The 17,047-nt window shown below is 37.7% G+C and overlaps 1 protein-coding gene across 3 annotated transcripts in view; it reads left to right on the forward strand.

The window, feature by feature from the left end:
* The window catches only part of AVL9 (AVL9 cell migration associated), a 61,906-nt gene that overhangs the window by 14,277 nt on the left and 30,582 nt on the right, over window positions 1-17,047 (forward strand). For all 3 annotated transcript variants that reach the window (XR_014266417.1, XM_082471844.1, XM_082471843.1), the window contains exons 2-8: window positions 2,637-2,757; window positions 4,471-4,556; window positions 7,201-7,272; window positions 10,388-10,477; window positions 11,173-11,239; window positions 12,417-12,457; window positions 13,589-13,627. Coding sequence is in view for 2 of the 3 variants with exons in the window: in XM_082471844.1 (XP_082327970.1) it covers window positions 2,637-2,757; window positions 4,471-4,556; window positions 7,201-7,272; window positions 10,388-10,477; window positions 11,173-11,239; window positions 12,417-12,457; window positions 13,589-13,627 (516 nt within the window). In the remaining variant the exon portion in view is untranslated. The remainder of the gene's footprint in view (window positions 1-2,636; window positions 2,758-4,470; window positions 4,557-7,200; window positions 7,273-10,387; window positions 10,478-11,172; window positions 11,240-12,416; window positions 12,458-13,588; window positions 13,628-17,047) is intronic.

Genomic DNA, 17,047 nt, shown 5'->3' on the forward strand with positions numbered 1-17,047 from the left:
GGGCTGTTCGTTGCGGCGTGTGGGCTCAGTAGTTGCGGCACCGGGCTTAGTTGCCCCTCGACATGTGGGATCTTAGTTCCCCGACCAGGGATCGAACCTGCATCCCCTGCATTGGAAGGCAGATTTTTCTTTTTTTTTTTTTTAAGGAAATACCCTAAATCTATTATTATTTTATTTATTTATTTTACTTTTGGCTGCGTTGGGTCCTCGTTGCTGCCCGCGAGTTTTCGCCAGTTGCGGTGAGTGGGCTTCTCATTGCGGTGGCCTCTCTCCCTGCAGAGTACCGGCTCTAGGCGCACAGGCCTAAGCAGTTGTGGCACACGGGCTCCAGAGCGCAGGCTCAGTAGTTGTGATGCACGGGCTTAGTTGCTCCACGGCATGTGGGATCTTCCCGGACCAGGGCTTGAACCCGTGTCCCCTGCATTGGCAGGCGGATTCTTAACCACTGCGCCACCAGGGAAGTCCCTGAAGGCAGATTCTTAACCACTGGACCACCATGGAAGTCCCAGTATACGTGTGAGTTGGTGAAGGGGGATGTGTGCAATCAAGCACACATTTTGGCAGAGGGTTGCTGCTAGTCACGAGGAGCAGATGTCTCCGTTAATGATTCTAGTGCTTTTCTAGATATGAGAAGATGCAAGAAATTGGGCTCAAATCTTCTGAAAAGATCTAACTATCTGAAGGCCTGTTCTGCCAGTTTTTCCCAGAGCACAGAGTGCCTCATTCCTGATCTCCGCCCTGAACTCCTTTCAGGGTGTGTTGAAGGTCAGTGACTGCAGTGGCTAGTGACCTAATCCTTGTAGAGGCAGATTGCAAGTGATAATTTTTAGTTGGCAAACTTTTTGGATCCTGAAGAGCAACATACTTCATGATGCATTTGTGAGAATTTGAGTCCATGATGTTTATATTTATTTAAAAGCATATTCCATACTAAATGCTTTTAAAATAAATACTATATATAAAAATTAGTGGTTTTCCAAAAGAAATTATTTTGTAATAATTACCAAGACTTCTTATGTGTTATATATTGGACTTCAGTGTTTACATAAAATACAATAATTTATTTTCTTGTTTCTTTTTTTTTTCCTTGTTAAAGCAAGAATTCTGAGTTGGGAATTTTTTTTAGCTCTGTAACTACCAGCTTCATAGCATCAGCTTTGAATTTATGTCTTTCCCTCTATGGCACACCATGCCTTCCCTTACACTTTAAAGATTTGCCAATATAAAACTGCTGTGATAGAGAAGATACAGAGAAATGTGAAATGTAGCTTGAGATTATTTATGCCCAACCTTCAGTTAATTGATGTTAAGTAACTGATCCTTTCAAACTGAAATGTTGATTGCTTCTGGAGGTGGGCACAGGGAAATTTAAACATTTTCAATATAGAACTAGATCACCTGTTAAAAATAATCATTATTAAAGCCCTTTTATAATCGGCTCTCATGTGACTAGTGGCACCTTGATTACCTTGAGATGTGGGGAAATGAGCCACCATGTCTTTCCACATTAAAGATGGAATCTAAAAGTGATTCTTATCCCTATGTTGTTCCAACTTCAGTGTATTTATTACTAATGTAATGGAAATTCCTGCTTAAATATACTTTGAAAGAAAATTAAACATATGACACTTAGAACTTACGTCAGTATGATAACCCAAGTCCTCAGCATTTAATTCTGCCTTCCTCCTCAAAAGTCTCATTGAAATAACAACAAAAAAACCCATAAGCAAAGGGAAAATGTTAGTAAACCTAGGGAATGCCAGAAACTGGGGGCTTATACTAAAAACTTTGTTATTTCTACAAGACAAACAGTATTAGAGAGACTTCATTGATCAGTTCTCAGTCTTGCGGAAAAAAAATAACCTGAAGTGGTGGTTAATGCCCATTCACCTCCCTAACAACCCATTGAAACCATGAACTCAAAGCTTCAAGTATTGGGAGCAAGGGAGCCAATTGATGGGAAGCAAATCTACAACTTGGCTCAACTTCTTAGGCTCCTTTGTTGGATCTCTCCTACTTAGTTCAGGAGGATATTGGTTTTTCTCAGGGCTCCATGTCTTCAGTTACTGTCTATTTGATAACAGCTCCCAAACGTACATTTCCAATCCAGTCACCACCACCACTACCCCCTACCCTCGTGCACATCAAAGTTAAACTCCTTTAAATAAAAAAGGGGGAAAAGGCTTACAAATTTTTTCTTTTTCCTCATTTTTTCTTTTTTCTCATTTTTTCTTTCTTTTTTTTAGGGTTTTTTTCTTAAACTTTATGTATCTATTTATTTATTTATGGCTGCATTGGGTCTTCATTGCTGCTCACACGCTTTCTCTAGTTGCGGCGAGCAGGGGCTACTCTTCGTTGCGGTGTGCGGGCTTCTCATTGCAGTGGCTCCTCTTGTTGCGGAGCACGGGCTCTAGGTGCGCGGGCTTCAGTAGTTGTGGCACACGGGCTTAGTTGCTCCGTGGCTTTCCTCCCTTTTTCTTTTTCCTCTTCTATACCATAGGTTTGCTGAAAATGGCATCAAGAAGTATGGCTTATCCTTAGTTCTGTCATTGAGAATTTGAAAGCATTTTTGTCTGCCAGGGTATAATGCTCCCTTTGATCATCAACCTGTTGGCTAACATTCCTTACCATTTTAGGTTGAATTCTCTTACCCGCCCCTGATTCCAGGAGATGGACATGACAGTCACAGTCTACCTGAAGAATGGAAGTATTTGCCCTTCCTTGCCTTACCAGATGGCGCACACAACTACCAAGAAGGTATGTAAACAGACAGTGGAGCAATCAGTAGGTGGCTTTTTTAAAAATTTGCCACGAGTCTGAGTACTTTGGTAATGAAAGACCTTTGGCCTATTGTGACTATTCATAAAATATTTAAATGCTTCTTTGGAGATGACTAGTTAGTCATATACTAGAGGATCTGCAGAGAAGTGCCAGGCTTATATTGGTAATGGTTGGTGAACACTGGCCACTCCTTTGCCAAGAGCTCTGGCCAAAGTAAGTGATTAGCCATATTAGGACATCTGCTACTGGTAGCACTTTCTGCATTTAAACTTCAGACTCCTCTCAGAGACAAACTAAGGAGCTTTACCTGCACCAGCTGCAGATTGATTGGAGCTCTAGCTTCGTCCTCCAGTGCCCACCTGAAAACAGCTGGGATTGCTTCTCCACCTCTGGAGCACTGCCATCACAGTGCTCTGCTTAAAAGTTTGCTTGCATGAGTGGGGAGCATGTTAACACCCTCAAAGAAAGCAGTGCTGTGAAGTTAGTACTGAGTCTCCTATCACCGTATAGATGAGTGCTTTGAATGGCTTAATGAAGAAATATACTATACTTGATCATGGTATTAGAGGCTCTACCAAGACACAAGATTAAACTTGGTTTGGCTACTTGTTTTTCTAATATTTACTAATTTTTGTATGAAATGAAGCAAATATTACTCTGCAGTTTAACATAAAATTAATTTTTTTAATTTATTTATTTATTTTTGGCTGCATTGGGTCCTCGTTGCTGTGCGCAGGCTTTCTCTAGTTGCAGAGAGAGGGGGCTACTCTTCGTTTCGGTGCCCGGGCTTCTCATTGCTGTGGCTTCTCTTGTTGCAGAGCACGGGCTCTAGGTGTGCAGGCTTCAGTAGTTGTGGCTCACGGGCTCTAGAGCACAGGCTCAGTAGTCGTAGCGCACGGCCTTAGTTTCTCCACAGCATGTGGGATTTTCCCAGACAAGGACTCGAACTCGTGACCCCTGCATTGGCAGGCGGATTCTTAACCACTGCGCCACCAGGGAAGTCCCTAACGTAAAATTTAAATGCTGTACTTTTAACCTCACAAATCTTTTTTTTTTTAACCTTTTTATCATGAAAGCTTTTAAACATACAGAAAAGTTGGAAGAATAGTAAATATTCCACAAACTTTCTTTATATATGTGTACGGTTTTGCCTATACTATTTGAAAGTCAGTTGCAAACATCATGACACTTTAAATACTTCAGCCTGCATCTTGTAAAAATAAGATCATTCCCCGGGATGACTTTCGATTCTTTTACCACAGCTCAGAGATTTAACAGTAATTCCATAATACCATCTCATATCTAATCTATGTTCAAATTTCCCCAATTGTCCCAAGAATTTCTTGGATCTATTCAAAATTTATGTGTTGCCTTTGGTTTGTATGATTCTTTACTTTCTTTTTATCTGGAATAATCCTGTATAATAAAGTATTTTCTGAGAAAAGTGATTGTAGTCTCAATTCGACCTGTTATGATTCAGCCTCTTGGGCTTTTTGTGATGAGTGTACACTGGAAGGCAGTGAGAGGAATTCTAAGAAACCAGTGGTTGTGATGCTAGAAATAAGTCTGCCATGGGTTCCTTGTTACTTCATCGTTTTTGTTTAAGTGACTGCATTATAATAACGTCAGAGTTCATTATTAATACGGGTAGTCCACTTTGGTATTTACCTTTTTCTGTATATCTCTTAGATACTGTGTTTTTTCACTTGCCACCCAGAAATGGAAATGGAGCCACTGTATATGGTATCTCTTGCTATCGACAAATTGAAGCCAAGGTACAGTTAAAATGAATTAACACTAAAAAACGCTAAAAAATTGTTTAATTGTTGGCCACTTAAGATGTAGAATTTGGGGAAATACATAGTCTTTATGTTTCATGTGGTACCTGTGATATTGTTTTAAATTTTTATAAACTATGTAGCTGTTTTCTCTATAGTACCAGTTTATTCACATGAATGTTTTTCTAAGTTGACATTGGTGACTAATTATATTTGTATTGTATAATATTTTGTACATTGTTTTTAGATAGTGATACCAAAATTATCCATTTGTCTTCAAAATACTGTATGTCAATTTCATGGTGTCCTTGAGTTTTCTATTTCTAGTGTTTGGTATGTAACTTTAAAAAATGGAATGGTAATGAGTGTTGTATTTTTTTTTTTTTAAGGAACATTCTAGAAGTAATGGAAAGTACTTATAGTAGCTGCAAACTACTTACAAGTTATCTTAATTATATATAACTAAGATTTTGATCATTCTTAAACTTACCTTCCCGCTTAATGCCTAACTTACTATAATATCTCTAATTAATAAATTTAAATAAACCAAGATGGGTAGTTTCCCCTTTCCTGGTTTGCTTCTGAGCAGCACCGTTCTTTTTGTGGTGGCGATACCCTTTCTGAGTAAAGATCTCTTTCCTCTTATGAAATCATTAATACTCTGGAGTAGTGAGCGCTTTTCAACCTCGGCTTCACGTTGGAATCACCTGGTGAGCTTTAGATACTTGGGATGACTAGGGCCCAACCCCAGAGATTCTGATTTAACGTTCCGGGCAGCAGGAGTATTAAAAGTTCCCCAGGTGATTCTAATATGTAGGCAAGATTACAAACCATGTAGGCAAGACTATGAACCACTGCTCTAAAACAATGATTTTTAACCAGAACTACATGGAGACTCTTTTCTTTTTTTTTTTTTGGCCAGGAGGCTTTTTTTTTTTTGGCCACAGCATGCGGGATCTTAGTTCCCTGACCAGGGATCGAACCTGTGCCTCCTGCAGTGGAAGCACGGAGTCCCAACCACTGGACCGCCAGGGAAGCCCCAGAGACTTTTTTTTTTTAATTTAAGTATACTTGCCGGGCCTTTCCTTCTACAGACTGAAGTAGACTCTCTGGTAGTAGATCCTAGGCAATTACAAAGTTTTAAAAGCTTCCTCAGGTGGGTAATTAACTTAGTAAGTCTTTAAAAATTTTCTTTCAACTTTTATAATGAACGTTTCAAACACGCAGATAAATTAAAAGAATTGCACAATAAACACCTGTATACCCACCATCTACATTCAACAGTTGTTAATGTTCTACCACATTTGCTCTGTGTGTGTGTGTGTTTCCCTGAAGCATTTAAAAGTAAACTGCACGAATAAATCCCAGCATACGCAAAGTAGTTAACTACCGTGAAATAACCCTCCATGCACAGGGCCTGGAACATAGGACACACCCAGTAAATGTTTGTGGTTCAAATGAATAACTGAGTTTAAAGATAAAGAAACCTGTGAATAATTACGCATTTGATTTCTTCATGTACTTTACATCTTATTAGATGAGATGAATTGAGCTGCTGCCCTTTCTTGGAAATCTGTTCCTTTCACTATCTCTTATCCCCTGTAGATTATATAACCACTAGTAAAATTATTCCTCCGATGCTCTTGTCATTAACAACAGTTCTCATGCTCTACATAGACAGCCTTTAAGTGGCAGTTCATACTGCCTGTCTCCCTCACCTCCTGAGTCTGACCCACTCCAGAGTATACTGGGGTTGCCCATTTCTCCAGGTTGTTCTCACCTCATCTGATAACCAGACAGATAAACCAGACACCAGAGAGCCCTAGAGCCTAGGAGAAAGCCTTTCCTTTCCTTTTGAACAAAGCTGAGACCCATTGGATGAATCCAATCAAGGTAAAGAGGTAGAAACAGATTGAGGAAAGGCTCTATTCTTGATGTAATCTAATGATGAATCATCAGTCCTCAGGCAGTTGAAGACACGGAGACCCCATGGTCCTCAGGACAGATGCAAGGAGACGTCAGGCAGTACAGTAGAGGGGGAAGAGTCGTTCTTACTGCCCTCACAGGCTTACCTGAGGTTGATCAAGTCCTGTTTCCTACTAGCAGAGAACTGCAGATATCTCATGTAGTCATCTTCAGAATCACCGAGGCTTGAGTTACGGCTCAGGGCTGGGCTACAATACAATACAGGTGTGCCAGGATAGACTCCAGTAACGTAGAATAACCAGCTTAACAAAACTGCTGACAATTCTTCCATCTCTGGAGAAACAAGCTGTTAAACTGTCCCTTTCTCACCAGAAACATTAGTCTCTGAAAGGGGTGTCCATCTTAAAACCAGAACCAGGGATGACTGATTTGCATTATGGATGTGGCAATTTACACATAAAGTAATCTCCACCAGACTGTAAATTCCTTGAGAGTAGAGATTGTCTCTCACTGTTAATATTCCCATTGCCTGCCAGATTCTGGCAGAGTGCTCTGGCTGACACTTACTCATTCAATAAATATCTTCTGAGATTCTCAATAAGTACTTTTAATTAAGTGCAAGATACTTTTTCTGATTGCTGTTTTATATTGAAAAATAATTATTTTTAAATATTTCCATGAAATATTTTTAATAATGACTATTTGTTTATAACAGGCATTGAAAGTACGGCAAGCAGATATCACCAGAGAGACCGTTCAGAAAAGTGTCTGTGTTCTAAGCAAGCTGGTAAGAGAGCAAATAACCTGTTAATGTTAAACACTCATGGCAGCTTTTTATTTGATGATAAAGCATTATTAGATTGAGGAGAGATTTATGAAAACAGTGATACATTAAAATTAGTCAGAGGCTTATTGTTGATGCTCTTGCATCTCCTCTTTGCCTTTCAGCAGGTTCACTCTCATTTCCCCTCTGCCCAAAACTAGTTAAGAGGGAGGAAATCTAATAGATCAGTTTTGGGGAAGGAGGTTGATACGTGAGCAAAATGAGGCATCTGATATATTTAATTTATCCAGCTTTGTTTTGTTCTCGAGACTGTGGATAAGTAATATTTTACTAATATTCAAAGTATCATAATTACTCAGATTTTATTGATGATACAAAAGTGCGTGGCTCTTTGCAGTGAAAAATTGTATCCTTAGCTTGCTCTTTAAAAACTAAAAATGGGGCTTCCCTGGTGGCGCAGTGGTTGAGAATCTCCCTGCCAATGCAGGGGACACGGGTTCGAGCCCCGGTCTGGGAAGATCCCACATGCCACGGAGCAACTAGGCCCATGAGCCACAACTACTGAGCCTGCGCGTCTGGAGCTTGTGCTCCACAACAAGAGAGGCCGCGACAGTGAGAGGCCCGCGCACCGTGATGAGGAGTGGCCCCCACTCGCCGCAAGTTAGAGAAAGCCCACGCACAGAAACGAAGACCCAACATAGCCAAAAATAAATAAATAAATAAAAATAATAAAATTATAAAGTACCAGCCCTAGCACAGTAGTTGGAACATTTAAAAAAAAAAAAAAAAAAACTAAAAATGTTTGAGGAAAGGAAATGACATAATGAATTGTACTATAACAACACTTTAAAATTGTTTCTTCTCTGTACAGGTTGATCAGATGCAAGTTTATAATCATTTTAACTTTTTAGTTTTCAAAAGAAAATATATAGCATTTCTTATTTTTCATAGCTGTCTCTATTAAATCATTTGTGATGTCCCATTTGCATTATTAATGGGGTAATAACACCTTTACCAGTAACACCAGATACCTAGTTCTACATGTAAAATATAGTCCCCCCAATTCTGTTTGTGGGAAAAAATATCTAGATAGCTATCGTATTAATTATCTTAGATCTATATGATTACTGAGTACAGATGTTTCTGCAGTTAACCTAATGCAAAACTGAGAATATTTCATTAGCCTAATCACCAACAAAACTATGGTTTTATTTAATTATTTCTTCTCCAATTGTTGCAATTTCTTATATTCACAGACAATTTAAATGTAGCTTGCTTAGTACTAAGCTTTAAAAAACAAAACAAAACCTGAGTGAGAATAATTTAGTACTATGGACCTTACTAATAAGATTTTGAGGATCAGGATATTTGTTCCAAGATAGTAATTTTTTTTTTCTGTTTTTTGGCTGTGTTGGGTCTTCGTTGCTGTGCGCAGGCTTTCTCTAGTTTGCGGCGAGCGGGGTCTGCTCTTCCGTGCGGTGCACGGGCTTCTCACTGCAGTGGCTTCTCTTTTTGTGGAGCACACGCTCTAGGCACGCGGGCTCAGTAGTTGTGGGTTGTGGGCTCTAGATAGAGCGCAGGCTCAGTAGTTGTGTGCGTGGGCTTAGTTGCTCTGCGGCATATGGGATCTTCCCAGACCAGGGCTTGAACCCATGTCCCCTGCATGGCGGGCGGATTCTTAACCACTGCACCACCAGGGAAGTCCCAAGTAATTTTAAATATAGGGCAAGAATAGTCTCCTAGAAAAGGAATGGTTATAAAAGACTTCAATATCAGAAAATTGGTAAATTGCTAATCTGATTCCTGTACACAGTTTCTAGAAGGGTAGCCTGAAAAAATATACATCAGTGAATTATTGTTTTTTAGTACTGGACCAGATGACCAAAGTATAGGAGTGCTGGATATTGAATAAACACAACATGTTGAAAGGCTTCCTGAATAATTCTTCAAAGAACAGTAATAATAATAATAAGTGCCATTTATCAAGTGCCTATATGTCAAGTGTTCTATACCAGGCACTTTTTAGATATAGTTGTCATTTTAATCCTCATAAGAAGAGAGATCTAAGTATTTATTGTTCTCATTTCACAAATAAAGATATATCTCAGAGAAAAAATGTCTTAACTCTCATGAACATGTAACTGCTATATGATAAAATTGGGGTGAAAATCCAGTTTTATCAGACAGATAAAACAGGCAGGGGGGATGGTGAGAGCCAGCTCACACAAAAATGTTTGGTGGTTCATAGTGCATTTTAGTCTATATATAAAAATATATTTAGTTAGAAATAATGATATATTAACCGGGATATTGGGGGAGAAAACTATTCCAGTATTACTTGTTTTAACTAATTAGAGTATATATTCAGCATTAGTCTCTACATCCTAAAAAGGACACAGAAACCAGAAAACATCTAGAACAGAACATAAAAGGATGGATATGGTAGGAAGAAGGTTTTAAATAGAGAAATAAGAATTAAGGAGTAACTTTTTTCAGATACAGAAAAGAATATTATATAGGATATTATAAAGGACACAGACTAGTTGTTTTAAGCCTCTATAGAGGGCAAAAAAAGGGGAAATGAAATGAAATTTAATCATGAATGTGCAACTGAATATAAGAATTAGTGCTATAAGGATGATTAAACGTTACTACAAGCTAGCAGAACAGTGTGCAGGATTACGATATGTTTTAAATTTTATGATAATGATGGCTATCGTTTAAGTGCTTTCTATATGCCAGATACTCTAGAAAGTGCTTTTACCTGTGTTATTTAATATGAGAAAGCCCCATAAGATGTACTGTCTTTTCATATACCCATGTTCACACCAGCCAGCAGACGTGGAGAGGTTAAGCGCCCAGAGTTACGCGGCTGAGTGACTGGAGCAAGACCCAGGAGGTCTGTGCTCACTCTCAGCCCCGGTGCTCTGAGTGGGTCAGGCACTTTGCAGCTGCAGTCCAGGAGCTAGAACGGTGACTTAACAACGTTCAGCTGTGAATAATAAGATGCTAAAGTTGTCAGTAACTTTTTCCTTCTCGGTCTTTTCAAGTTAAAAGTTGTGGGGTGTTTGTTTTTTTACTATTATCAAACTAATGGTAATTTCTCTTTTTCTTTAAGCCTCTCTATGGCTTACTTCAAGCAAAACTTCAACTCATTACGCATGCATATTTTGAAGAGAAGGATTTTTCCCAAATTTCCATTCTAAAGGTAACTTTATCCCCCCCCATAGATGTGTGTGAAGACAGATTCATGAATCAAGTAGACTTTTAATAGCGTGAGCTAATCATTTATTAGCTTAAGAAGGACATTCTTCTTTGAAAATAATATTGAAGGGCCAATGATCATCCCAAAATGTACAGTTCATACTTATTAAACTTAATGAAACCATCTTTTATTAGAAAATAATGATTGACAGTTGACTATAACATAAATGTTTCTGTTAATGGATAATAGCCCTTTCGCTATGGCATTGCTTCTCTACATTTGTTATCTTAGTAATACACTGAACAGTACGTTTATATATCACATTTCTGGATCCTAACTCCCATACTAAAAAACACAGAAAAACCACATTCCTATTTTACTGAAGATGGATAATATGTTTTTCTTGAGGCTGCCATGGATGTATAGAACATGGATCTCTCCTGGATTCTAGTGAGAGTAGGACAGTTAGTTATTTAGCAAGGAAGTAGAGGAAATTTATCCTAGGAATCCGTACCACCATGGGAATGAATCAAGCTCTAATATGTAGAGGAAGAGAAGGAAGGATTGCTGGAAACTGGCAAGTTTCAGAGAGACAAAATTGCCTCAGTTAAAGAACTAATTTTCCCTTGGTCATCCCATTTCTAATTCAGTGTCTAAAATGATAGTAAAGTGTTCTAAACTGAATTTGTATTTTATAGGAGCTCTATGAACATATGAATAGTTCCCTGGGAGGAACTTCATTAGAAGGATCCCAGGTATATCTTGGTAAGTCACTTTTTTACAGGTCAGAAGAAATGCCCTCATTTCTTTTTGTTTGGCATGCTGAGTTGCATGTAAAACTTCATGATAAGAATTACGTTTCTATGTGGGATCTAAATTCCCCAACATTTGATGCTGCTCCTTCCTTAAATATCTTCTTAGGCAGTATTTACATTAAGAAGGGTTGTAACATACTTGTATCAAAATTTACAACTATTATTGTATAAGGAAAATTTCTGCTTTTCAGAGTAATAATGGAAGTTTTTTCTTTTCCTTACATTAATGCTGACCAGGTCAATTCCCTGTCATAACACAGAGGGAGAGCAAGAGAGAGAGATCTGCTTATTAGCTCTTTTCTATTCTAAGATCTTTCAAGTTGAGGGTTTTATGCTGTTTTGACAACCCAGAACATTCGTTCGTGTGTTAGGGACTCAATAAATATCCTTTTCATGTTTTAAAAAAATTGTTGATCACATAGTGGTTTATGCTTGCTCAATTCCCATTTTAGCATGATGTAGCCAAACCCTGGAACTTCACTTTTGCAATCCTGTGTGTAATGTAAGCTGGTTACAAAGCTCCTATTCTGAGAATATGTTTTTCTCTAAATTAATTTATTTTGTCTTATGGCAGATGATCAGAGAAGATTGTGATTCAGAAATAGTAGCCTATGGGGTGTAGTGACCAAAAACCATGTTTAAATGATTGACTGCCACAGTAGTACAAGCTTTATAGTTTCTAAACTTGGGTAATTTGTAAGATGGCTGGAAAATGGGGAGGTGTTAGAGCTGCATGACCACAACACGAGCCACTAGCCACATGTGACTGTTTACATTTAGATTAGAATTAATAGAAATTAAATAAAATTTAAAAATCAGTTTGTCAGTCACACTTGCCATATTTCAAGTGCTCAGTGACCACATATGGCTACTCTATTGGACAGTGAAGATTTAGAACATTTTCATTATTGCAGAAAGTTCTATCGCAGTGCTGTTTGACTGTTAACAGTATTTGATAAATTCTGATTATGCGTGTGCACAATGAGATACTACATAAATATTTAAATATTTGCATATTCCTACTTTTACCTGCCTTTCTTTTGAGGAGGTTAAAACTTTCTTTGACAAAAACAGTAGGTTGTAGTCACAGATTAGCTTTTTTTTTTTTTTTTTTTTTAACATTATAGGTCTGTCTCCTCGAGATCTTGTACTTCATTTTCGACACAAGGTATGATATGTTATTTAATTTATGATGTACTAAAATTATTTAACTGGGCAAATTCCATGAGCTGCATGGTCTAATGCAGATTGTGGCATAACCATGTTTTAGTTTTTCTGAGACAGCTGTCATAGTGATACAAAGTTGAAAGTGTTGGTAGTGCTCATATGATAGAAATTTCTAAAAGTATACAAATAGTGTCTGTTTATTTCTGTGCAGGATAGGATACTTTCTTCTATGGTTTTTGTAATTTCGGATATCATGAAATCAGAGTGGAAAGAAACTTTTCTTTTTTTCACAGGATGTTGAGTATCATTCCCCGTGCTATAGAACCTTGTTGTTTATCCATTCTCTATATAATAGCTTGCATCTACCAATCCCAGACTCCCAATTCACTCCTCCCCCACACCCCCCCATACACACGTGGCAACTACATGTCTGTTCTCTACGTCTGTGAGTCTTTCATGGATAAGTTCATTTATGTCATATTTTAGATTCCACATATAAGTGATACCTGTGGCATTTGTCTTTCTCTTTCTGACTTAACTTCACTTAGTATGATAATCTCTAGCTCCATCCATGTTGCTGCAAATGGCATTATTTCATTCTTTTTTATGACTGAGTAGTATTCCATTGTATATATATACCACATCTGAAAGAAACATGTTTTTATCTTACAGAATATTTTATATGTTGCCCTGAGAGTGAAACATTTTCCAGTAAAATATCTACGCTTATATATTTTGATCTCTATTCTTAAGGCATCTGTTGACTGGGACATACACACATTGATCATTCACTTAACAGCTCTAATGAGTATCTGCTCTGTGAATGCCCTGGACATCCAGAAGTAAATGAATAGTACCTTACCTTTAAGGAACTTGCAGATATTTCAAGAAAAACTGGCACAGCTTATTCCAAAAAGTGCAATTTGATAGCAATTTAAGTGGTATTCACATTTTTAGAGGACACAGGAATTTCTCAGTATAAGTTCATAATTTTCAATGTAGTGTTTAAAGCACTAGTATTATTTAATATTATTGATTCAATGATACATGGTTATGTTTGAGGAGAGGCAAAGGCAAATGAAAAATAGGCTTGAGTTTCTTATTTTAATACAATTTTTTTTTCTTTCTTCAGGTCCTAATCCTGTTTAAACTAATTCTTCTTGAAAAAAAGGTGAGATTTGAATGTTTGGAATATTTAATATTTATTGACATTTCTTAAATACTATATAAAATTGAAACTAATGGTAAAATATAAATTAAGACTTTTTTGGCTATAAAAGTACAGTGGGCTAAAGCACATATTTTTGTCCACTACTATAGAAGTGTAAATTCGTGCAGTCTTTTTTGGGGGCAGTTTGATAGTATTCAGTTATCAGAATGGTTTTGACTATAGATAACAAAGTTCTCTTGATTGATTGATTGGTTGCCATGCCGTGCGGCATGAGGGATCTTAGTTACTCTACCAGGGATCAAACCCATGCCCCCTAGAGTGGAAGCGCAGAATCTTAACCACTGGACCACCAAGGAAGTCCCGAAAACTCAATTTAAATTGACTTAAAAAATAAGGAAATGTATTGGCTCGCTTCAGACTTCAGAGTGGATTGACTGAATGGTTTGACAATATAATTAAATACCTAGATTTTTTCCATCTCTTTGTTCTATGGTCCACAGTGCTTGCTTTATCTTGAGCCTAACTTCCCTTGTAGTGTAGGATAACTGCCAACAGTAATTGAACTATGTGCTTCCTTAGCTATAACTGGTGGCAGAGATAATACCTCTTCCCAAACCATTTAGTAAGGGTTCTTCCTGTCAATTCCTTTGGGCCTAGGAGATGGCCTCCTACCCAGAACCAGTAATTGTTGCCAAAGAAATGCCTGTACTGATCGGCTTAAACCTGGGTTCCAGACCATTCTCTAGGACAAAGGGATGGGATTGCAATGATTTTAGAGCAAAGATTTAGATGAGGGATTTTAGACCAAGAGTCTACACACTAGGCCCCAGGGCCAAATCTGGCCTACCACCTATGTTGTAAATAAAGTTTTTTTGGAACATAGTTACGGCCATTCTTTTTCTTATTGTTTATGGCTGCTTTTGTATTACAGTGGGACAGTTGAGTAGTTGGGACAGAGACCAAATGGCCCACAAATGAAAAATGCTTACTATCTGACCCTCTGTAGAAAAGTTTGCTGACCTCTGGTTTAGAGTAATGAGGAGCCATTCCTGGATCTGTGGCCAGTTGTATACACTGTATTACTGTGCTCAGTAGAGTAGGGTGGAATGGATATTGGAGAGTCAACCATTCACAATATCCAGTATATTTTGTTCCCATAAAAATGTTTATCTGTTTGGCCCAGTAATTGTCCTCTTAGAGGTTTATTTTCCAGAATTAATCTTAGTTGATGCAAAGCTCTATCTAAGAGATTCTTTCAGTCATTTTTAATAATGAATCATCAGTGACTAAGTAAGTATTGATTTATTTTGTATATAATTTCCAAACAACAAAAAAGATTCTGGGTGGGTTTTTTTTATTGTTGTAAAGATGTTTCATGGCATGTTAAGTGAAAAAAGTTTGCCCAGCTACATATCAAGCCCATGATTCCAATTTTATAAATAAATATGTATTCATTGAAAAGAGAGTAGGAGGAAAGACAGCAACAGTTTGGTGAGAATATCGGCTATATTTTTAAGAAGGAAATACACTTTTCTGTATTCTAGCTTTCTGGATGAATATGTATTCTTTCTTCAAACAGAAAAAAAGTAAATTTTTAAAAAGTGAATGAAACTAACACGTACTAGTACAGTGTTTCAACCTTTAAAAAACTTTTATACTTGTAAAATACACATAACATATAATTAACCATCTTAACTATTTTTAAGTGTACAGTTTCGTGGCGTTAAGTATGTTCATGTTGTACTATTATCATCCATCTGTAAAACTTTTCATTGTGCAAAAGTGAAACTCTGTACCCATTAAACACTAACTCCTCGTTCTCCCCTTCTCCCACCTGCTGGCAACCACCCTTCTACTTTCTGTCTCTATGAATTGGGCTACTCTAGACTCCTCATATAAATGAGATCATAGGTGTTTCTTTTTGTGACTGGCTTATTTCACTTAGCATAGTGTCCTCAAGGTTCCTCCATGTACAACAGATGTCCGAATTTCCTCCCTTTTTAAGGATGAATAATATTCCATGTATGTACATACCACATTTTGGCTGTCATGAATAATGCTGCTATGAACATGGGTCTATGTATGTCTCTTCAAGACCTTGCTTTCAATTTTTTGGAGTGTATACCCAGAAGTGGTATTGCTGGATCACATGTTAGTTCTATTTTTAATTTTTTGAGGAACTGCCATCTTTTCCACAGTAGCTACATCATTTTACATTCCTACCAACAGTGCATAAGTGTTCCGATTTATCCACATCCTCTCCAACACTTGTTATTTTCAGATGTTTTGATAGTAGCCATCCCTAATAGGTATGAGGTGATATCTCCTGGGTTTGATTTGCATTTTCCTAATGATTAGTTATGTTGAGCACCTTTTCATGTGCCTTTTGGCCACTTGCATATCTTCCTTGGAGAAATGTGTGTCCAAATCCTTTGCCCATTTTTAATCAGGTTTGTTTTTTTGTTGTTGAGTTGTAGGTTTCAAACTTTTTATTGCAACCCATAATAAAAAATGTTTTTCGTTGCAACCTAGAGCCCATGTGGATACATGTATCTGAAATAAAATTTTGCAAAATAATATTTAGCCTAGCCACATGCAGTGACATTTATGATCAAGTAGACTTTATTTAATGTGGCAAATCACAGGTACACACTTTTTATATTGGTTTGATAAAGTAAGGACATCTTTTAATGCAGTCTTGGTTTCTCTGTACTTGCGAAGCACTCAAATAAGCAATCTGTAAGGAGAGCACAGGAGATTGTGGGTGCTATGCTTTACTGGATATCACTTAGTGCCACTAAATGATTTAATTGTTTAAAAAAAGAAAAAAATCTCACCTGAGCAACTATATGCTTGTTTTTTTCCTCTAATTATCACCAGCGTTAGTTTTAGTGCAATATCTAACTGAACCCTGTTCCAGTTTAATTTTTCTCAATTTTTATTCTGAAAAATGTCAAACCTACAGGAAAGTTGATAGAGTGATATATAATGAACACTTTTATACCCTTCATCTGTATTTATGAGTTGTTAACATTTTGCTTTTGTATTACATTGCTTTATATGTGTTCATTTTTCTCCCTGAATCATAATAATTTTAAACTAATTTGTAGACGCCATGGTACTTCATCCCTAAATACTTTGGGACAGCAGTCCCCAACCTTTTTGGCACTAGGGACCAGTTTCGTGGAAGACGGTATTTCCATGGATCGGGGGCGGGGCAGGGGGGATGGTTCAGGCGGTAATGCAAGCGGTGGGGAGCAGCACATGAAGCTTTGCTCACTCGCCGGCCGCTCACCTCCTGCTGTGCGGCCCGGTTCCTAACAGGCCCTGGACGGGCACTAGTCCGTGGCCCCGGGGTTGGGGACACCTGCTTTAGGATATATTTGTTAAGAATAAGGGTACATTCCTACATAGACAAAA

Source organism: Balaenoptera physalus, assembly GCF_965194825.1.
Source record: "Balaenoptera physalus genome assembly, chromosome: 8".
Taxonomy (NCBI): Eukaryota; Metazoa; Chordata; class Mammalia; order Artiodactyla; family Balaenopteridae; genus Balaenoptera; species Balaenoptera physalus.